Genomic DNA, 23,389 nt, shown 5'->3' on the forward strand with positions numbered 1-23,389 from the left:
GGCTATAGGAATCACATCACCGCTCTGCCTACAAGGGCTTAATCCAACGATTTGAACCAACAGCGTAGCGCTATGTTCTGAGCCTATCTGTTATTATTTGACTACATGCAAAATTTAAGAACACTTGAAAGGCAGCAAGCTTTCAGACAGATTCTGACCTGGTCATTCTTCAAAAAGATTCGACCTAAGAGGTTTAACAGGGCTGAAAATGGTCAAAAATGATTACTGTTATGTCCACAGTACCTGTGGTTATAACTCAGAATTTTATATACAGTGGTGCTTGAAAGTTTGTGAACCCTTGAGAATTTTCTATATTTCTGCATAAATATGACCTAAAACATCATCGGATTTTCACACAAGTCCTAAAAGTAGATAAAGAGAACCCAGTTAAACAAATGAGACAAAAATATTATATTTGGTCATTTATTGATTGAGGAAAATGATCCAATATTACATATCTGTGAGTGGCAAAAGTATGTGAACCTCTAGGATTAGCAGTTAATTTGAAGGTGAAATTAGAGTCAGGTGTTCTCAATCAATGGGATGACAATCAGGTGTGAGTGGGCACGCTGTTTTATTTAAAGAGCAGGGATCTATCAAAGTCTGATCTTCACAACACATGTTTGTGGAAGCATATCATGGCACGAACAAAGGAGATTTCTGAGGACCTCAGAAAAAGCATTGTTGATGCTCATCAGGCTGGAAAAGGTTACAAAACCATCTCTAAAGAGTTTGGACTCCACCAATCCACAGTCAGACAGATTGTGTACAAATGGAGGAAATTTAAGACCATCGTTACCCTCCCCAGGAGTGGTTGACCAACAAAGATCACTCCAAGAGCAAGGCGTGTAATAGTCGGCGAGGTCACAAAGGACCCCAGGGTAACTTCTAAGCAACTGAAGGCCTCTCTCACATTGGCTAATGTTCATGAGTCCACCATCAGGAGAACACTGAACAACAATGGTGTGCATGTCAGGGTTGCAAGGAGAAAGCCACTGCTCTCCAAAAAGAGCACTGCTGCTCGTTTGCAGTTTGCTAAAGGTCATGTGGACGAGCCAGAAGGCTATTGGAAAAATGTTTTGTGGACGGATGAGACCTAAATAGAACTTTTGGTTTAAATGAGAAGCGTTATGTTTGGAGAAAGGAAAACACTGCATTCCAGCATAAGAACCTTAACCCATCTGTGAAACATGGTGGTGGTAGTATCATGATTTGGGCCTGTTTTGTTGCATCTGGTCCAGGATGGCTGCCATCGTCAATGGAATGCTGAATTCTGAATTATACCAGCAAATTCTAAAGGAAAATGTCAGGACATCTGTCCATGAACTGAATCTCAAGAGAAGGTGGGTCATGCAGCAAGACAACGACCCTAAGCACACAAGTCGTTCTACCAAAGAATGGTTAAAGAAGAATAAAGTTAATGTTTTGGAATGGCCAAGTCAAAGTCCTGACCTTAATCCAATCGAAATGTTGTGGAAGGACCTGAAGCGAGCAGTTCATGTGAGGAAACCCACCAACATCCCAGAGTTGAAGCTGTTCTGTACGGAGGAACGGGCTAAAATTCCTCCAAGCCGGTGTGCAGGACTGATCATCAGTCACCGTAAACGTTTAGTTGCAGTTATTGCTGCACAAGGGGGTCACACCAGATACTGAAAGCAAAGGTTCACATACTTTTGCCACTCACAGATATGTAATATTGGATCATTTTCCTCAATAAATAAATGACCAAGTATAATATGTTTGTTTCGTTTGTTTAACTGGGTTTTCTTTATCTACTTGTAGGACTTGTGTGAAAATCAGATGATGTTTTTGGTCATATTTATTCAGAAATATAGACAATTCTCAAGGGTTCACAAACTTTCAAGCACCACTGTAACCTTGAAAATTCCCATCGCTCTAATTTGAGCATGAAAGTCAAATCTAACCTGGCTGGATGCTCATCAGAGGGCTTCTCTTGTCATATGCTAAAGGGCATCATTGTGAACTTTGAAGCATCATTGTAGAATTAAAAAAGAAAAGGCAATAAAGAATTCACAAAAAAGCAAAAGTGGAAAGATGTAAAATGAGGCCAAAGTACAAGAAAAAGGCAAAAACTGAAATCTTAATCATTCTCTAAGGATGGGCATTTGCAAAGCAAGAACATTCGAAGGAGTCCAATCAAGAACACGGAGACAACCCGGTGCACGGTTTTTCTCTCCGCTCTTCTATCTCGCAAGTCAAGTGCAGTTGCTAATTGGAGCGAAAGTGTGGATGAATGCGAATGTTCTGTACATTGATTTCTTCGCTCTCCCTCCTTTCTGAATGAGCAAATGATATGATGGTGCGAGACCAAAGAATAGGCCTGAGCTCAGTGGGATTCATTAAGATTTTAGGGTGAATATGGGATTTAGTACAAAACGGAATGCAAATTACACAACTGTGCATTCTAAAAAGCAGGAAACTATTCAGGCATTTATGTAGCATGTAGGAATAACTGTGTTGTTTTTTCCACCTATTTTAGTTCAGAGAGAGAGAGTATAAAGTTGATGGTGGCACGGTGGTGTAGTGGTTAGCAATGTCGTTTCACAACAAGAAGGTTCTGGGTTCAAGCTCAGTGGCTGACAGGGACAGTGGAGTTTGCATGTTCTCCCCATGTCTGCATAGGTTTCCTCCATAGTCCGAAGACATGCAGTTAGGTTAACTGACTACTCAGAATTGTCCATAGGTGTGAATGGTTGTTTCTCAAGCCCAGAAATGGGAGGGTTGTGGCAGGAAGGGCATATGGCGTAAAACTATGCTCCAATTAATATGACGTGTGGATCAATAGGGTCCAAATGGACCCTGACCTGGCACCAAGGGAAAAGATCACCCTGTGAATGATGGTATAAAGTTGGAAGTCAAAATACACATTACGTAGTTGGCGTATGTAACAGCGAAACCATATGTATCCGTATTTGCTTAGTTCTCCAAATGTCCATAGCTGTTTACAGATTTAAAGCTGAAGTGGGCATGACCTGAACAAGAACTTTTTTTTTTTAAATCAAAGAAGTATCCTACCACTACATCCCCATGAACAATAGAAAGCACTGGAAACCAAACAGGGGTAGAAATACCAGAACTGTCAACATGGTGTGTGAATTCCGCCCGTGACAGTTCCTCAAACTCAGCTACATCACTCAAGTTTATGATTTCAACTAATGATATGTGAGGGACTGTTTTCTTCACATTTGCACTGCAAAAAATAAAAATATTAGGAAGTTTATGTGTCTATTTTCAAGTCAAAACATCTAGCGACCCTTATTATAAGACATAATTGCCCAACAAGCAAAACCTCATTTAGCTAGAAAGGCTAGTTTTTAGACAGTCCATCTTGAAAATCTTGTATAGACAAAATGTCTTGAAAAAGTCTTATTTGGAGCACCTTTGAAAATAAAAGGTTTTTTTTTAAAAACAAGTAAGTACATTTTGGACATCTGTCAAATGCGGTTCATCTTGTTTCAAGAAAAAAAAAACAAAAGTATGCTTGTTTTGGGAATAAATGAACTTTACTGAAATCTTTGAATCTTTCATTACAATTCAACTCCACCTCACAGATCCTAAGTTTACTGCGACTGTTTTCTCAGTCATTCAGAGTGAGCTCCTTCTAGATGCTGTACAGACTCTAGACCAGACAAGTGCCTTCAAAAAGGCTATGAGTGAGTGGAGGGTGTTTTAGTGAGGTCTTTTTGGAATGCTGTGAGTTAAGTTCAGTGTTTTTTTTTTGTGCCTGATCTTGTAAACCCCTCGTACACATGAATAGTCGGTGCCCCCAAAATGCACTGTTGCTTTGGCGTTGTGTAAGCACTGTAAGTCAAAATGCGTAGACTTTTTTTTTTTGGTGCCTGAGGTCCTGGGGAAGTGGAATCTTAAGAGATGTTTTAATGTTTGAATGTTGAAATGGGGAAAAAAAAAAAAACTTGTTGCAATGCTACACGTGTCGTCAACTTGATTCAAGATAGTCTCTGGTCCAGTGGCGGCTGGTAGTCTTTCAAACAGGGGAGGCTGGTCGGTTACGATATTTCCAGATTTTAAAAGAAAAAACACATCAATTTTGCCCATACTCTTGCCTCTGATCTGGCTGATTGTTGGCAGGGTCACAAACTGTGAAATAACAGGTTCTTTTGGCCCATTAGCCTACTGTCCAATATACATGATGGTGGTGTTGGGGGGGGGGGGGTAAATTTTAACATTTTATATTTTAAAATTGTGGCATGTTGTTTAAAAATTCATCATTATTGAAAGCAGCTCTTTGTCAGGAACCTCAGCAGTAACAGCAGAGTGTTCTGGAATCGGCACAAGCACTGACCTTGGGGAGCCAAACATAGAGCTGGGGGCCACACATTTCATTCAATGACACTTTCCCTATATTTTACTTATTTTGACTGAGAAATGTTTTATTGACAATTCTGATAACCCTTCACTTTTAATCCAGGTCTGTAGTGTGAAATGTTCTCGGCTGTGTTTTTGTTTAAAAATGTTTTCCAAATTGTAGCTGTGTTTAATTCATATCCAGAAAAATATATATTCCAATATAATATACTCAGCATAAACATTTTAAATAGATTCTATATTTTTGGTCCATCCATGACATATTACTAAAGTAGCCTATTTACTGTTGTTGATGTGGGTCACTTGCTGTTAGCCAATTCACTTTCTCGTACCAGGAGAGCTGAAAGGAACGAGTATTATTCCCTACCTTTTTCACCAAGTCAATTTGAGGCGTTGGTCTACCCTGCTCTTTAATTTTAATGTTTTCCTTGAAAGGAAGACTGGCAAATGGCTTTGCCAAAATTAAATCAGCAATGCTTGGCATCCGTGCGCAGCTTTCTTGCTAGCTGACTAGCCCCCTCAAGTTCAAGTTCAGTCACTCAAATAAACGAAATTTCTGGAACTAAGATAGCAAACTTGACAACACTATATTTACACTTTATTTATAATGAAAATATATACAAACTAAAAAAGCTGGTAGAAACCATATGTAATGAATGAAATCGAAATGTAAGCTGATCTCTTACAATACACCACAGCACTTGCGAATCCGCATGGGACTGAACTGAAATTCACCGCTGCCTGTCTATATTTGAAACGAGCTGTCAATCAAAGAAAATATCCGGCCGCTTTCACCAATCACCAGTCTGCTCGCGGAAACTGCCATGTCCCTCCCACTGTGAGGCTGGGAGTCCGTGGGCGGGCGTTTTCACAGTATTTGTCCAATAACCGTCTTGCATTTTGATATTGAAAGCGCAGAGCTCCCAAATGCCATTGAAGTGCACTGAGGCTGGGCTGCATCGCGCTGTCACGAGGGGGAAAAACTCACGCACACATTAGGCGAACTGGGGAAAGTTATAACGGAATGATTTTGCACTGTAGTTGGGTTGAGCACATATATTTCTATGATTCTGGATCTGAAATAGCAATGTTATAAGGTCGGCTATAACATAAGCCTAGCGCAATTCATCCTACACGATGTTCGTCATTTTTAGAGGAGGCTGAGCCTCCCTCGTTGTCTTAGAGCAATCGCCCGTGCTCTGGTCTCATATCTAGAGTATTTTACTAATTACAGGTCACAAAAGGAGAATCTTTTAAGCTAGCAATGCTTAGTTGTAGAATTTAACAATCCTAATATTAGTATATTTATCTTAAATTCAGTTTTTACTGCTAAGACTTTGTCATGAATTTAAGTGAAATACCCTTAAAATGAAATAAATAAAAATGACTTGAATGGCTAAATGTAAGAAGTATGATCTTGTTATAAGAACTATTTTGATTATTTTCAGTTAATCAGATCTCGCATAATAAGTTCCCCATTCTTATTTTGGAATTATTTCATCTAAAAACAGGTTAGATTTTTCATCTTACTTTAAGAAATCTTACCAAGTCAAATTTGACTAGTTCCATTGGCAGATTTTTTTCACCTGATTCAAGCAAATATGCTTTGTTTTAATCTTTTATTTCTTATTTTTTGAAAGGCCATTTTTTTGCAGTGTGTGCACCATTCTTCTCCTTATTCTTATTATTGCTTGCAAAATTTTCAAACAAATTTAATTGGGTCTATTTCTCAAAAATATAAACAAAGCTGTAGCCATATTTAAACTATCACAACCCTGACCAGGAAGTGATTAAGAATGATTAAATCAGCGCTAGTCTTTGTATCTTGATTTATTTCCATATAATAAACTTTTTTTTTTTAATTCAAACATTGAATTTGTATTCGGTAACGTGACAAAGGTCAATGTATTAAAAAGATGAGTAGTACCCTGTGGAGCTAGAATAACCCCTAGGTACTTGAATCACATGCTGTATTACCTGCTGCCTCATGTCTATGAAGGAGAATGAGCTGGAAAAACACCACGTGCTAATGTTTACACTTGGGTACGGAAACGGCTTGTCTGCCGTGTTTTTTCCCTTTCTTTTCTGGTGCATTTTGCCTCTGACAATGTCAGATACTTCCTTAAAATTGTCAGGGTTTTTTGTCTCGATTTAGGAGTCTTCGTACAATCTGGGCGATCCACTATATTTGCTGTGGCTCCACGGTAACGACCTCTGACCCATGCATGACCTCATGTGGCCGCTGAGCAAGTGGTTTGTAAACAGACTAACATGTGGTTAGGACGCCCCGTATTAGGAAATAAAATGTATTGAAACAAGATGCTGCGTACCAGCTATGGGGATGGGTATCAGCTCAAACCATTCAGAAAGAGGAGTGGATTAAATGATTCCTGAACCAGCATGTCGACCTGTGTCACTTTAAGTATCTACTTCCTAGATACTTACGAGTCAACTAATCCGAACAGTGGGAAAGTGACAAGTCGCCATCCATTGTCCATTTTGGTCTCACTGCTGGAGTTCCATAGACTTCTTTGGCCCTCAGGTCCTGTGCTGTTTTCAATGATCCAGAGAGAAAGAAGACTGTTTGGGCTTCCACATACCTGGAACCGTACCTGCAGATCACATCACATCACATTACACACAGTGCTGCATCTGTCATACACAGTATTTACTTTTAATAAACAGATCATCTTGTCAGATTGTTTCATTCTTTATTTGTAGTAGGAAGCCTCACTGGCTGGTACACAGTGAAATCCTTGTGATGCCCCACCCACACATCCCACAAACATGCTTGTGTATGTATTAGTTCTACAACCCCAATTCCAAAAAAGTTGGGACAAAGTACAAATTGTAAATAAAAATGGAATGCAATGATGTGGAATTTTCAAAATTCCATATTCAATTCAGAATAGAACATAGATGACATATCAAATGTTTAAACTGAGAAAATGTATCATTTAAAGAGAAAAATTAGGTGATTTTAAATTTCATGACAACAACACATCTCAAAAAAGTTGGGACAAGGCCATGTTTACCACTGTGAGACATCCCCTTTTCTCTTTACAACAGTCTGTAAACGTCTGGGGACTGAGGAGACAAGTTGCTCAAGTTTAGGGATAGGAATGTTAACCCATTCTTGTCTAATGTAGGATTCTAGTTGCTCAACTGTCTTAGGTCTTTTTTGTCATATCTTCCGTTTTATGATGCGCCAAATGTTTTCTATGGGTGAAAGATCTGGACTGCAGGCTGGCCAGTTCAGTACCCGGACCCTTCTTCTACGCAGCCATGATGCTGTAATTGATGCAGTATGTGGTTTGGCATTGCCATGTTGGAAAATGCAAGGTCTTCCCTGAAAGAGACGTCGTCTGGATGGGAGCATATGTTGCTCTAGAACCTGGATATACCTTTCAGCATTGATGGTGCCTTTCCAGATGTGTAAGCTGCCCATGCCACACGCACTAATGCAACCCCATACCATCAGAGATGCAGGCTTCTGAACTGAGCGCTGATAATAACTCAGGTCGTCCTTCTCCTCTTTAGTCCGAATGACACGGCGTCCCTGATTTCCATAAAGAACTTCAAATTTTGATTCGTCTGACCACAGAACAGTTTTCCACTTTGCCACAGTCCATTTTAAATGAGCCTTGGCCCAGAGAAGACGTCTGCGCTTCTGGATCATGTTTAGATACGGCTTCTTCTTTGAACTAGAGATTTAGCTGGCAACGGCGGATGGCACGGTGAATTGTGTTCACAGATGATGTTCTCTGGAAATATTCCTGAGCCCATTTTGTGATTTCCAATACAGAAGCATGCCTGTATGTGATGCAGTGCCGTCTAAGGGCCCGAAGATCACGGGCACCCAGTATGGTTTTCCGGCCTTGACCCTTACGCACAGAGATTCTTCCAGATTCTCTGAATCTTTTGATGATATTATGCACTGTAGATGATGATATGTTCAAACTCTTTGCAATTTTACACTGTCGAACTCCTTTCTGATATTGCTCCACTATTTGTCGGCGCAGAATTAGGGGGATTGGTGATCCTCTTCCCATCTTTACTTCTGAGAGCCGCTGCCACTCCAAGATGCTCTTTTTATACCCAGTCATGTTAATGACCTATTGCCAATTGACCTAATGAGTTGCAATTTGGTCCTCCAGCTGTTCCTTTTTTGTACCTTTAACTTTTACAGCTTCTTATTGCCCCTGTCCCAACTTTTTTGAGATGTGTTGCTGTCATGAAATTTCAAATGAGCCAATATTTGGCAGGAAATTTCAAAATGTCTCACTTTTGACATTTGATATGTTGTCTATGTTCTATTGTGAATACAATATCAGTCTTTGAGATTTGTAAATTGCTGCATTCAGTTTTTATTTACAATTTATACTTTGTCCCAACTTTTTTGGAATCGGGGTTGTACTAGATTGATGAGTGTGTGAATATATGTCATGCCCTGCAATAGATTGACATCCCATTCACAAGGTAAGGTGGGTTGCATCCGACGCCACATCCATCTCATTAGATAACCAAGACATGAAGTGGTGGTCAGCTGAGCTCACTGTTCACAAAGCGTTACTAATGCTGAGGCGCCTTGCTAGTCATTAAAATGCCCTATGCTTGTGTTCTTTTGCACTGTTTGAATCAAACAAACCATGAAACTGATAAAAGTTTCTTCCAGGTTTCCTGTGAAGTGATAAAAAAAAAGGTGTAAGAGCAAAGGATTTTACCAAAACATGATGAGAAAGATGGCTTTGAACCTCAAATAGAGTGCAGTTGAAAAACGCTTGAGTTTGCAGTGATCACTTCGGGAAAGGTTTATAAATTCCTCTGATTTATTCCGTTTGGATTCTCAAATCACTTTTCTCACCATGTTCTGTTATTTCCTGCTGTTTTGAAGTTCAGGAGACATTTAAGTTGTCATGTGGTTTTGTTTACTGGTTAATTGTGGTCACCATATTGTAAACTAACACATATGTTTCCACTTTGTTTATCAGGATGTCCTAATAATCTTTACAAGGACAATGATGATGATGTAGATCGGGCTCCTACACTGAACTAGATAGATAAGATAATTGAGACGATCCACGGAAATACAAAAGCAGAGCTCACGAGTTAACAGCACGAAACTGCTTCCCTGACCATGCAGTTCCAGTGAGCTGTGATAAATTCTCCATCCTGTTTCCATCCGCGTGCAAAAAGCCCAGAACTTCCTACTTACTCAGGCATAAACGATACAGGATTTATCTTGTAGTGCCCTGATCCCCAGATATAAAAACTTGTATTCCTCCATGTTCTTCCAGGTTTTCATCTCTTTGTCCATGTAGAACAATGCCTGAAGCACCAGGTAGTTTGAGATGTCGGGGAACTCAACAGAGGGATAATTTTCCAACTTGTAGGAAAAATCCTTCTTTGTTAACATGTAAGGATTTATCCCATATCGACGGCAACTTTCTGAAGGAATCTTGACCGTGCATTGGCCTCTAAACTGCAAAAATACTCAGAGATGGTTTCACTAACTCTTCTCGTAATGGTAGAGAAAACTGGTTTGTTTGACCACCACTTCATTCACTGGAAGTTAACTCGCAAGCAAAAGTCTCATCTCATCTCATTATCTGTAGCCGCTTTATCCTTCTACAGGGTCGCAGGCAAGCTGGAGCCTATCCCAGCTGACTACGGGCGAAAGGCGGGGTTCACCCTGGACAAGTCACCAGGTCATCACAGGGCTGACACATAGACACAGACAACCATTCACACTCACATTCACACCTACGGTCAATTTAGAGTCACCAGTTAACCAAACCTGCATGTCTTTGGACTGTGGGGGAAACCGGAGCACCCGGAGGAAACCCACGCGGACACGGGGAGAACATGCAAATCCACACAGAAAGGCCCTCGCCGCCCACGGGGCTCGAACCCAGGACCTTCTTGCTGTGAGGCGACAGCGCTAACCACTACACCACCGTGCCGTGCAAGCAAAAGTCACGTGGCTGAATACAACCTATTCCCACTTTGTGATCAGTGTTCCTCGGATAGGCCCCAGATCCATCCTTTCCCTGGCCAGGAGAAGGAAGTTACTGAAGACAAGTGAATGAATTAATGAATGATCTTGCTTCTTACATCATGTTACTTTGCATTCTTTCTGTACATTATACCTATTTTGGACAAGCCACATTACAACTTTATGAATTACACTCTTTCACAGAACCTACAGAAACTAACAACTGCCAAACCAGAGAATGTTTCAATGTGTTGGATATAATCGTTTTCCCGACACATTTGTAGTAAGTGTAGAATCGAACATCTATCCTTGAACTCATTCTACTGTGTGGTTTTTATAGCGGCACACCTGAGAGCCTCTTCATGTCTTATTCAGTGTTTGCAGCCAACATACTTTTTTATAACAACTTTCAGTTTTACAACTACATCCTTCTAGTATAGTTTCCTCTGGGTGATCCAGTTTCCTTCCACAGCCCAAAGACGTACAGATTACATCAACTGGCTACTCTAAATTGCCCATGTGAGTGTGAAAGGTTGTTTGTCTCTGTGTTACTAAAGTCAGCTGGGATTGGTTCCAGCTTCCCCCATGACTGTGATGGATTCTTGGGTTTCACGTAACGTCACATCCGCCTCATTAGTTATTCAAAACTTTATCTGGTGGTCTACCAAAGCTCAGTTGACAAAGCGTTTGTACGGAGAAGGTGCATTGCTTGCATGAAAAATGCTTTACACTTGTGTTGTTTTAGGTTGTTCGAATCGATCAAACTGTCATCTCATCTCATTATCTCTAGCTGCTTTATCCTTCTACAGGGTCGCAGGCAAGCTGGAGCCTATCCCAGCTGACTACGGGCGAAAGGCGGGGTACACCCTGGACAAGTCGCCAGGTCATCACAGGGCTGACACACAGACAACCATTCACACTCACATTCACACCCACGCTCAATTTAGAGTCACCAGTTAACCTAACCTGCATGTCTTTGGACTGTGGGGGAAACCGGAGCACCCGGAGGAAACCCACGCGGACACGGGGAGAACATGCAAACTCCACACAGAAAGGCCCTTGCCGGCCACGGGGCTCGAACCCAGGACCTTCTTGCTGTGAGGCGAAAGCGCTAACCACTACACCACCGTGCCGCCCTCGATCAAACTGTGAAACTGATAAAAGTTTCTTCAGGGTTCCGTGTGAACTAATAAAGAAGGGTGAACAAACACAGGATTTCACAAAAAGAAGTCGAGAAAAGTGGCTTTTGAACCTCTCACTGAAATCAAAGGGAGCCAAGTCAAAGCATGCTCGAGTTTCACTTGGTGAAAGGTTTGTATTTCCCTCTCAGCTCTGTCCTTAGTGTTTTCCAAGGACTTTTCTTGCTATGTGTCATTATTTTACGGTACTTTTTTATTTGCGAAGCGCTGAAGTCCCTGGCTGTTTCTTTGTTTACTCCTCACAAAGTCCATAGGCATGAAGGTTGCAACAAAATTCTTCCCCAGCCGTACAGTTACAATACGCCTTGATCACTTCTCCGTCTTGTTTAACTAAGATCCAGGTCTTTAAAGGGGTTTCTGATGATCTTTGTGAATGATTTAGCTGAGAGATAAGAGCCAACACAAGTGAGAATCAAACGAACTGTTGTTTGTTTACACTTCAACTTGCAGTGCTTCGTTGTAAAGATGCAAACGAAAAGCTTAAAAAAAAAAAATACTTAAATGGGCAAAAGCAATATAGGATTCATTCGGCAGCGACTTGATCCTGAGGTCCTTTACCCAGCCGCATACAGAAAAAAGTTGTAAGCCTCCATACTCTTCCACGCTTTCATCTGTTTTGCGGTGTCGAAGGACGTCTGCAACACCAGATAGTTCGAGATGTCGGGGAACTCGACTGAAGGGTAGTTTTCGAGATCATATGACAAATCCTTCTTTCCCAGACTGTAGGGGTCGATTCCATTGCACACAGCAATCTTCTGAATATACTGTATCTAAAGCCAGCAGTGGCTTGAAGATTATGAGCGTACTCTGATAAGTTATCGCTAGTTGTTTGCACTACAACAGCCGTTTTGGTCTGCTAGACGACCAGCTGTTTTACCGGAAGTGAAATCGCTAAGAAAAGTCACGTAACTGAAACTCAAGAATAAGCGGGATAGATAATGGATGGATGGAGTATTAAGACTTCAGATATAATTACAGACGCTGATAATGGCACTGGGACGTCTGACTGTGTACATCACTCTGCTCATCTTGGTTCTGCACCTAAAATTCCACTTCCTAGTTGAAAGCAACATTACTAGCAGACATGGCATATAACTTTTGACTTAAAATATGAAAGCTCATCAGATGAAGATGAACGGAGGAAGGGTTGGTAATTTTACCAGAAGCACTTTTAATGGGAATGTAATATGTACTACCCAGCTGTCCGACATGCTTTAAAGTTACTGAGGCTCGTACGGGAATAAACAGAGTGTAAAAATTGGCCATATTGTGTCCAAAGCATCACTTCATATTAATTTCTTGTTTTTAAAACTTGTGTTATGTAAAAGCAATATTACACTCGAGGTCGTGCCGTTGTACTGAATATCAGTACGGCTGCGATTATTCAGTACAACTGCACTTCCTCTTGTGTGATATGTTTAAATTTAATAGCCTCTTGTGATTTGCATATTGAAGATTTGACAGGTTTTTTTTTTATTTCCAAAAGCTAAATTAAACATTCTAAAATTCCCCATTTTGTAAATATCAAATAATTGTGATAAATGATGCTTCAGTAGCATTGATTTAAAGATTTTTTTTTCCCCTGTTGCTCTTAGGTAGAAAGGCCAGACAGTTTATTTTGTTTCCCCAGCAGAGGTATGGTATATTTGCTTACTGGTTTCTTCTTCTTGTTAATAATACTAACGAGGCTGTTAATGACGGTGTAGCACACTCCGGCCCCGTCTAGTCCAGAAGGAACGATCTAAAGTGGGTCGCCTTGTGCAATAAATGTTGCAAGCTATATACAAGCTATATATTATAGAAGCAATAGAATACCAACCTATTTGCCAGAAAGAATCCAAAATGACGAGGTATTGACCGAGAAGAAGCGATTTTTGTTGAACTGCTCATTAAGGCTTAATTAGTCCATAACTTCATTAATAATTGTAATGAAGCAAATCTGGGTAGAAGTTATATGCACCCTAGGTACCCCTACCTTCACGCCAGAAAGAATCAAAATCGGTGAAGAATTGAGAGAGAAGAAGTGATTTTCATGAAATGTGGACGACACCGGACGGATCACGGATGATGGACGACAGATGATGGACAAGACATGATGGCTATCTGTTCCCATCTACTGATTTCACCCAGCAAGGTAATGCAGTGTGATATCAAGTCCACATTTCCTGCTCCTGCTCCTCCTACAGCATTTGAGGCACTGCACTGTGGAGGACGACATCACCAGCTGTTAGAGCAATTGAAGTTTTATCCAGCACTTGTGCTCAGACAGGGAGTGTGAGACAAGGTGAGCGAGACAGAAATTCTCATCTACAGTCCTTCCTCATTTCTGGGACTGGAGCCAAGTTGCTGCCGTGCCCTGCTGTGCTTGCACCCTGCTCTCAGTTCCATATGTACAACAAAGAGCCCTTGCCTCCCATCTATCAGGAGCTGTCAATCAGAAACTCTGACCAGATGAGTCCGCCACTTCCATCTGAGTCTGTTTCTACTTGATTGCGTTGACTTCTTGACTTTCTTTTCCTTTTGACTTTTTCGGCTTTGCATGTCTTGCTTTCTGTCTCTGCATTTTGGACTTACACTTACCTCTATGTCTGTCTCTTACTCTGTTCTACCTGTCTGTCTCTCTCAGCTGCTCTTTGACCTCATTAAGTCTATAGTACTGAAGGACTCAAGTACTTTGCGTTCAGAATATCAATAAAATACCGTACTGCCTGTCAAAGCTCTTGAAGAAGGCAGGGACTAGAGATTGGATTTGCTTGTTATTTGCTTGTTTGTGCTTTCCAGATAGAGGAGGAAATTTTACAAATGTGTTATCACATGTGGTTTAAATACTGGAGTCGTGTGTGTGTATCATGACCTTGGAATTATAAGGTTTTACCTGAAAATATGGTGATTTTAAGATCGAACCACACTTCTGAACTTTTGATCCTCAGGTTAAAACATATGAAGAGTTTGGTTCCAAAACATTATATATTCCAATTCCATTGTTATGAGAAAAAACATCACTTTTTATGATTACGGGAAGTGATCAAAGGAAAACCACTGTATCTTGTTTTAAAATTTATTGACTAACTCCTTAATAATAATAAACTTCAAAAACGAAATCCAGAACTAATTAACAGCTTTTAACTGAACCAAGTAATTATTTCTTTGTCAAGTCGCTACATATCCACGCCATGGCATTTCCCCCCAAAATGCTACATATCCCTTTCTATTTAAAGTTCATTTAACCGTGTTCTTTCATCTCATCTCATTATCTCTAACCGCTTTATCCTTCTACAGGGTCGCAGGCAAGCTGGAGCCTATCCCAGCTGACTACAGGCGAAAGGCGGGGTACACCCTGGACAAGTCGCCAGGTCATCACAGGGCTGACACATAGACACAGACAACCATTCACACTCACACCTACGGTCAATTTAGAGTCACCAGTTAACCTAACCTGCATGTCTTTGGACTGTGGGGGAAACCGGAGCACCCGGAGGAAACCCATGCGGACACGGGGAGAACATGCAAACTCCACACAGAAAGGCCCTCGCCGGCCCCGGGGCTCAAACCCAGGACCTTCTTGCTGTGAGGCGACAGCACTAACCACTACACCACCGTGCCGCCCCGTGTTCTTTCATGACAGATTATTTTACTTTATAGATTTTTTTAGATTATTTTATTGAAATTATTCATAATTCAGTGTGAAATTGTCCAATAAATGCGAGAAGTGATGAAGCGATTTCCTACTTCATGGGCGCAGCCATCTTAGAAGACTTCATGCCAATGGCGGCCTCTGGTTGGCCAAATGGTTATGTCTGGGTTTGAGAAAAAACAGTGATGACGCTTGTTGCGTTTTGGAATAAAAGGCCGTAATGCAGTGTGTAAATCAGTGGCAGATATCCAGATATCGCATTTTGGTGAAAACTGAATCTGGTATGAGTAAGATATGATAATTGCTGATGGTTTGGTGGCAGGAGTTTCAATTTTTCAAATTTGGTGTTTATCGCATTTTGGAACCAAACTCTTCATATTTGTAACCATGTTTTGGTGATTTTAGTTAAAATTTAATTAAACATAATTAGATTTCTTTGTTTGTGCATTTGTTTGTTCATTGTGACATTGCAGGTTTTCCCCTAAACCATCATAGCATGGCATTCCCGCTACACTTAATTTATTGACCGATATGCTTCGTGACATGCCGCTACCCATTAAACTGCCGCCGCAATGGTTACAGTCTAGGCCTACTGTATAAAGCTAGAAGCAACATGCACGTAGCTGTCTAGTAGTCTGTCTGTCTGTCTGTCTGTCTTGGAGCCTTTGAGCAGGTAATCAATACAGTCCATGCAAGCCCATGGCCCTGAACTTGACCAAAGTTCACAGCTGATGTCAGAGAAGGGTTTTCCTATAGCGTATTGGCTGGCTGAGTGTGTGTGGTATCCCGCGTTGATTGGACGAGTGATGCACAATTAATATTCATAGGTAACTTATGCAAAAATGGCGGCACCTTCAAGCCGGGCACAAGTGAGCAAAACGCTGACAGGTTGCAGCTTAATTACGGAGTTTTTCACAAAGAAAACTGCAGAAAACACCTCAGCAACAGTGGCAGATTGTAGCTGTGAGTCTGCGACGGCCAGTTCGCTGCATGTTGCTGATCAGCTTGAGTCTGACAGCGAGATTATTTAGTCATCCGCACTATTGCCAAAATTTAATGATCAGTATTTTGAACAACTCGTGTCATATTGCATCACCATCTACTTTGTTTGTATGAAATAAACTGCAGCCTCCTTTGGAACAGGACACTGCTTGTGAGATGTAAGTGAGTATTGTATTGTACTGACTTTGTTTTTTTCTGTTTTTAGGGTGGAAATTCAGTAAAATTATAAGTAAAAGTATAGCCTTTACTCCAACATGTTGAACTGGTAAAAATCAGCTCTACAGTAGATGTCACCAGAAGCCACAAAATGAACCCTTATATTTTAAAATTTTCCAGGAAAGCATGCCCCTGGACCCCTCTAAAGATATTCAAAGACATGCGGTTAGGTTAATGAATGAACCCTTTATTGTCACTGTTACCAGTGAAATTGACCATCAACCTGTCCTTACAGAGGGGGAACAGGAAAGGAAGACAGGGATAAAAGAAAAAGAAACACAGTAGTAACATGAGGAAAGATGAGGAAAAAAGAACACCCCCCCCCCCCCACTATGCTCCTATCAGGAGTATAGTGTGGGAGCATTTAAAAACCTCCGCACAAGCACACAATAACACAAGTACACTTTAAAACATGGGACTTGAGGGGGGGAAAGGGGGGGCAATCAGGGGTGGGGGTAAGGGGTAAGGGGGTAGGAGGGGAGGAGGTAGAGGTAACCCAGCGCAAGCAAGCAGCCGTCCGCTCCTGCAGCCATGCAAACGGTGCTGGTCACGCACCCGCTTGTCACACTGGGGGTGAAAAACGACGACCACGGAAAATTGGGGAAGGAATGCGAAGAATGCGAGAGTGTCTCCCAGCAGTGACCTTCTGGGGGAAATGTTTTCCCAGCAACGGCCTTGATCGAGGCCAGTGCTGTTCAGGGAGCCGAATGTTGATAAGATAGAGATTGTTTGGTCTTTCGAACAGACACAGTCTTTACACGTCCACACCACTCGTCCATATCTGTCCATTTTGTCCATTCTGTTCAATTCAATTCCATTTGGTCTCCGAAATACGTATTCCTTGCAAAGCTGAAAGCTGCTCCAAGATAACAACCATTTTGTGGTTAAAGTTCTGAATGTCCACAGTCCGAGTGCCAACAGCTTTGCCCACCACTCCAATCATATCGGGCAGCTTTGTGGGGCTTTGAACAGCTGTCACCGTTGTCTGATTTCCTCGATATACCAGGGCAATGCCTAATCCAATCAGCAAAAGTCCTGTAATCATGGTTCCGAATAGGTAGATATCTTCAATGTCCTCCACAGACGTTCTGGCAGGACAGGTGGGTTCCCCCGAACCCAGAAACTGTGTCAATTTCGTTAGGAGACCAGTTTATCAAATCCATGCTTTTTTAGTTTAGAAATTCAATGCGGAGAGAGTCTCTCAAAAAAAAAAGTATAGGCAGACGAGATGAAACAAAGAGCACAAGCAGGAAAAAAAAAGGAGAGGAGAGGAGAGGAGAGCAAAGATGCGACTGCCTTCCGTGAGAGCATGGGGTGGCCTTGGGCTGAGGTGCCCTTGAGCAAGGTACCGAACCCCTGACTGCTCCCCGGGCGCTGTAGTGTGGCTGCCCACTGCTCTGAGTGTGTGTGCGTGTGTTCACTGCTTTAGATGGGTTAAATGCAGAGGATGAATTTCACTGTGCTTGAATGTGCATGTGACGAATAAAGGCTTCTTCTTCTAGATTACACGCCACCTGTGGCAGTGTGCTCTTTGCACCTCGCTGCACTCGGGGGGCCACTACTCTTTCCAGTTTTTCTAGGGCAAACTCTACATTGTATTTTCCTAAAGGTGCCATGCTAATTTGTCATTTTAATGCACACTGAAATTGCATCTAATTGCATTAGTGTTTAATCATAATTTCTTCCCTGGATCAAATGTTGGCAGTATTCATTATAGTACTTAATCATCTTTTTTTTTCATTCAATTTATAAAGAAAAGATGACGGTAAACTTGGAGCGCGATCTTTAGAATATGCAAAATACCTGTAACCTTAAAGTAAAGTGAAATTATAACTTGGAGGAATTAGCATAAAACAAAATTAAAAGCACATCATCGCACCATATTATAAGGAGATTCAATTAATCACCAAGTTTTGATTTAGCTCTGACATTTTATCAGGAAGGAAGTTGGCATATTAATTACATATCCCTCTTGTCTTTGCTGAACAAACCCTCCCCGTGTAGATCTGGATCTCTTATCAGTATGCAGTGCCTTGCTAATGGCCGCATCTTTTGTTGCCCGTGTACTCAAATGAGAGTGGAATACATTTGCTGGAAATATGAAAGCGGGTCTGATGAAAAATGCTCTTAACATAATTTCCTCTGAGATCCAAATAAAGCTGAATGCTCAGACACACAGCGCGCTCGCTCGGCTTCACGGGCAGAATGCAGAATTTCTGCTCTCTTACCATGCACGGAGCGTTGCGCAGAGGGTAGAGGAACAGTGGACTCCGTACAACTACTGACCCCCGTTGGCCTTTGGATTGACTTTCCAGAGCCAAAACAGAACCTGTCAGAAAATGAGAAAGCAAGATAGAATACACATCTCATGAAATGAACCCAGGACATGGATGATGGACAACAGAGAAAATTGCAACAATTGTTTGAAACACTTCTTGTGAATAAAGGTGGCCCAAAACTACATATCTTAGTTTATTAGCTTATTCTTAGCTATATTATACTTTATACTCTAAATACAGAGGTGATTATAGAAAATCACATGCACTGATTGGTCGAGAAATTTGCACTATTTCTCAATAATCACTTTGAGCGACTCGGCAAAATGGCGGCTGATCGCTTTGCCACTCTAAGTGAGGAAGAATTACAAATGATGAAAGAAAATGCTGTTCCTGAAATAAAAACACTAAAGATGCGATGAAGCTTGGTCTAAAACTATTCAAATGTAAGGTGGGATTGTGATTTATTTTATCGATTTCAAAACAAAGTATTTTATGTGACTCGGCATAGATAAGTGACACAAGCCTGCACAGGGGCGCAGATACGTTTTTTGAACTGGGGGGGACAAAGCTGCCAGCAAACCAATCCCACCCCCAACATGTGTTGTGCGAGGAATATACTCTGATGCCCTCAGGGCGGCGACATTACTCAGCTAAGACAAAAAAAAATCACTCCTTCATCCCTGCAACCGTTAGCTTGCAGGGATGAAGGAACGCCAGATTAAACATTAAAACTGCCTTCTGAGCACTGTATCTACAGGCTACCACCGAAAGAAGGAGGCTACCAGAAAGGCATCTCTACTCCGTACGATTTTACTTTCACTACGACATTACTTTGAACAGACTTTCAAAAAATTGCAAGGTGATATGATAAAGTAAGGCACAGTTTACTTACAGTCGTTGTTTTTTGAAAAAACGATGCAATCGTTTTCTGCCTTTTCGGTTTGGCACCCTTCATCATGCCGTGTTGGGGTCCTGAACTAAGAGCTGTCCCCGATATGCCTGTCAAACTTGTTGTGGGTAACCATAGCAACCAAGCTCGAGCTTGCAACCTGTGCAGTCTGCGCAGCTCAACCAACCGAATATCAGTCTTTCATATCAATATCAATATGTTTTATGTGAGTTGTTGCAACTATGTATGTACTGCTGTGCACCTCAATAAACCGAATGGTAATTAGTCTTTAGATTTTTCTGTGAGGTTTGCCTTATGCAAAGAAAGACAGCATAGACATTTTTTCCTCCCTATAAGTGGGGGGGACCGAACGAGGTGAATTTAAATCTGGGTGGGACGAATCCCACCTGTCCCACCCTCTATCTGCGCCCGTGAGCCTGCACCGCACCTTTATTACATTTGCATGATGCTTTTGAAGTTTGAAATACATCATTTTTAAATATGAATTTTTTAAATTATTTTTTTAAGAATCACCTGTATATTTTAATTATTCTCTCCACATTCACTGGATATGAGCAATCGTGCGCTCTGATTGGTTACTCTGCTACTAGGATATCAGCTCATATACCGTGAGCAGAGAAAAATAAAATGGCGGAGCGTGTTGCTGAACCAACCGAGGACGAAATAAAAACTCTACTCGAAAATAAAATGACCAAAAAAGCAACAAAATATGGAATAAAAGTATTTGATGGTAAGAACGTATCCTTTGTTTTTATTTGTCAAGAATGATTATTATCGCATTTTTCACAAATTGTTCCTGTCGTTTTGCCGGTTTGTTTACATTCTAAGCGGAAATGATTTTGTCAGATGTTTAGTATAAAGTTTTTATTTATCGAATTTGCAAAAAATTAGAATGAAAATGCTCTCGTTGTACATGACTTATCAGCTCATGTACGACTCGATTTTGTGGAATAACTGTTAATTATTATTTGTGGCTGGACCATAATAATGCAATTCAGTTCAAGTCAACAACATGGCCTTGTACAGACTACAATCTTGTACTTAAAACTAACTTTACCAGTCTTCCATGAAAGTACAATATTTTTTTTTCTAAAATACAGCTTGTAAATGAAATTTGTACACTACATACACAAATTAGTAGCATTAAAGTTGCACAAATGTGACATTGGGCTTCAAATTATCATTTACACAGTGGACCTTGTTGTAAAAGCTGTATCTTCCTGTCATGATTATATATTATACAGAAAATAAACTGGATAAAAAATACTAGAGCATAAAAGTGTGATTAGAGAAAGATACGCTTCATTATTTCAACTAATAGTATTCAGGGATGACACGGTTTCCTTCACCGCCAACAAGCCGAGTCCTTTTTGTTATTTATTTGTATGCATGAAATACCCTTAAAATATACTTCAAACAGGAAGGAAGCTACTGAAGACAAACTACAGTGTTTCTGACTCTATTTGGATCAGAATCATTTCACCTGCTGGTTACAATAATAATTCCATCCAAATCTGACAAACATTCAATCACTTTTTTTTTAAATATTGCAATTACAATGTACTTGAGAGTGTTTAGGAGTCACTGATATCCAATTGCATTCTCTCAGCAGGAATAAAACACTTTGGCATGCTGTTATAGGAAAACTAAAAGATGGTGTGAAGTGGAGTTAATGGAACTAGCTTCCTTTAATAGCATACTGATATGTTTTCGATGCATCATCTCTTCAGTTTAGCAACTTACTGACTGGACGGTAATGTTGTACACACCCCTGTTAAAATGGTAGCATTTTTTTTGTGATAAAAAAAGAAAATAAGATGCATCTTGTCAGAACTTATTCCACCTTTATGGTAAAATTGCAATCTCATCTCATCTCATTATCTCTAGCCAAAGAATAATAAAAAGTTATATTTATATAGCACCATTTTCAAACTCAAGTTCGCTTTACATCTTCTTCTTCTTCACATTCCTTCCTCTGGTCGAGGGTGGGATGCGATGAAACGCCATTCTTTCCAGTTTTGTGCGTTTTGTACTGCCTCTGTGTAAGTCATGCCAGTCCATTCTCTGATGTTCATAACCCATAATATTCTGGGTCGGCCTCAACCTCACGTGCTGTTTATCTGGCCTTCCAGTAGAGTACGATGGAGGCTGTCATGTCTAACTATATGACCAAAATACTTGAGTTTTCTCTCTTTAATTACTTTCAGAAGCATTCACTTAGCACCTACCTTCTTTAGCATATCCTCATTTGTTCCTTTTTCAGTCCAAGAAATATTATCCATACATCTGTAAGCCCATCTCAAAGGCCTCAAGTCTTTTTTACATTTGGTTATTTATTGTCCATGTTTCAGCTCCATATAAAAGTGTAGACCAAACGTAACACTTCAATAATCTCTTTCTTGTTTCTAAGCCGATTCTATGTGAAGTACAGTGGTGCTTGAAAATGTGCGAACCCTTTAGAATTTTGTATATTTCTGCATAAATATGACCTAAAACCTCATCAGATTTTCAAACAAGTCCTAAAAGTAGATAAAGAGAACCCAGTTAAACAAATGAGACAAAAATATTATACTTGGTCATTTATTTATTGAGGAAAATGATCCAATATTACATATCTGTGAGTGGCAAAAATATGTGAACCTTTGCTTTCAGTATCTGGTGTGACCCCCTTGTGCAGCAATAACTGCAACTAAACGTTTGCGGTAACTGTTGATCAGTCCTGCACACCGGCTTGGAGGAATTTTAGCCCGTTCGTCCGTACAGAACAGCTTCAACTCTGGGATGTTGGTGGGTTTCTTCACATGAACTGCTCGCTTCAGGTCCTTCCACAACATTTCCATTGGATTAAGGTCAGGACTTTGGCTTGGCCATTCCAAAACATTAACTTTATTCTTCTTTAACCATTCTTTGGTAGAACGACTTGTGTGCTTAGGGTCGTTGTCTTGCTGCATGACCCACCTTCTCTTGAGATTCAGTTTATGGACAGATGTCCTGACATTTTCCTTTAGAATTTGCGGGTATAATTCAGAATTCATTGTTCCATCAATGATGGCAAGCCATCCTGGCCCAGATGCAGCAAAACAGGCCCAAACTATGATACTACCACCACCATGTTTCACAGATGGGATAAGGTTCTTATGCTGGAATGCAGTGTTTCCCTTTCTCCAAACATAACGCTTCTCATTTAAAATTTTGGTCTCATCTGTCCACAAAACATTTTTCCAATAGCCTTCTGGCAGCAAACTGCAGACGTGCAGCAATGTTCTTTTTGGAGAGCAGTGGCTTTCTCCTTGCAACCCTGCCATGCACACCATTGTTGTTCAGTGTTCTCCTGATGGTGGACTCATGAACATTAACATTAGCCAATGTGAGAGAGGCCTTCAGTTGCTTAGAAGTTACCCTGGGGTCCTTTCTGACCTCGCCAACTATTCCAAGCCTTGCTCTTGGAGTGATCTTTATTGGTCGACCACTCCTGTGGAGGGTAACAACGGTCTTGAATTTCCTCCATTTGTACACAATCTGTCTGACTGTGGATTGGTGGAGTCCAAACTCTTTAGAGATGGCTTTATAACCTTTTCCAGCCTGATCAGCATCAACAGTGCTTTTTCTGAGGTCCTTAGAAATCTCCTTTGTTCGTGCTATGATACACTTCCACAAACATGTTGTGAAGATCAGCCTTTGATAGATCCCTGTTCTTTAAATAAAACAGGGTGCCCACTCACACCTGATTGTCATCCCATTGATTGACTGGAAACACCTGACTCTAATTTCACCTCAAATTAACTGCTAATCCTAGAGGTTCACATA

At 40.8% G+C, this 23,389-nt stretch overlaps 1 protein-coding gene across 1 annotated transcript in view; it reads right to left on the reverse strand.

Annotated features, from left to right (window-relative positions):
• alk (ALK receptor tyrosine kinase) overlaps nucleotides 1-23,389 on the reverse strand; it is a 225,471-nt gene that overhangs the window by 129,086 nt on the left and 72,996 nt on the right. Inside the window, exons 4-5 of the mRNA XM_060934731.1 lie at nucleotides 18,622-18,722; nucleotides 6,793-6,959 (exon numbers count right to left, since the gene is read on the reverse strand). Of these exons, the coding sequence (XP_060790714.1) occupies nucleotides 6,793-6,959; nucleotides 18,622-18,722 (268 nt within the window). The remainder of the gene's footprint in view (nucleotides 1-6,792; nucleotides 6,960-18,621; nucleotides 18,723-23,389) is intronic.

The sequence above is a fragment of the Neoarius graeffei genome, chromosome 11 (assembly GCF_027579695.1).
Source record: "Neoarius graeffei isolate fNeoGra1 chromosome 11, fNeoGra1.pri, whole genome shotgun sequence".
Classification (NCBI taxonomy): Eukaryota; Metazoa; Chordata; class Actinopteri; order Siluriformes; family Ariidae; genus Neoarius; species Neoarius graeffei.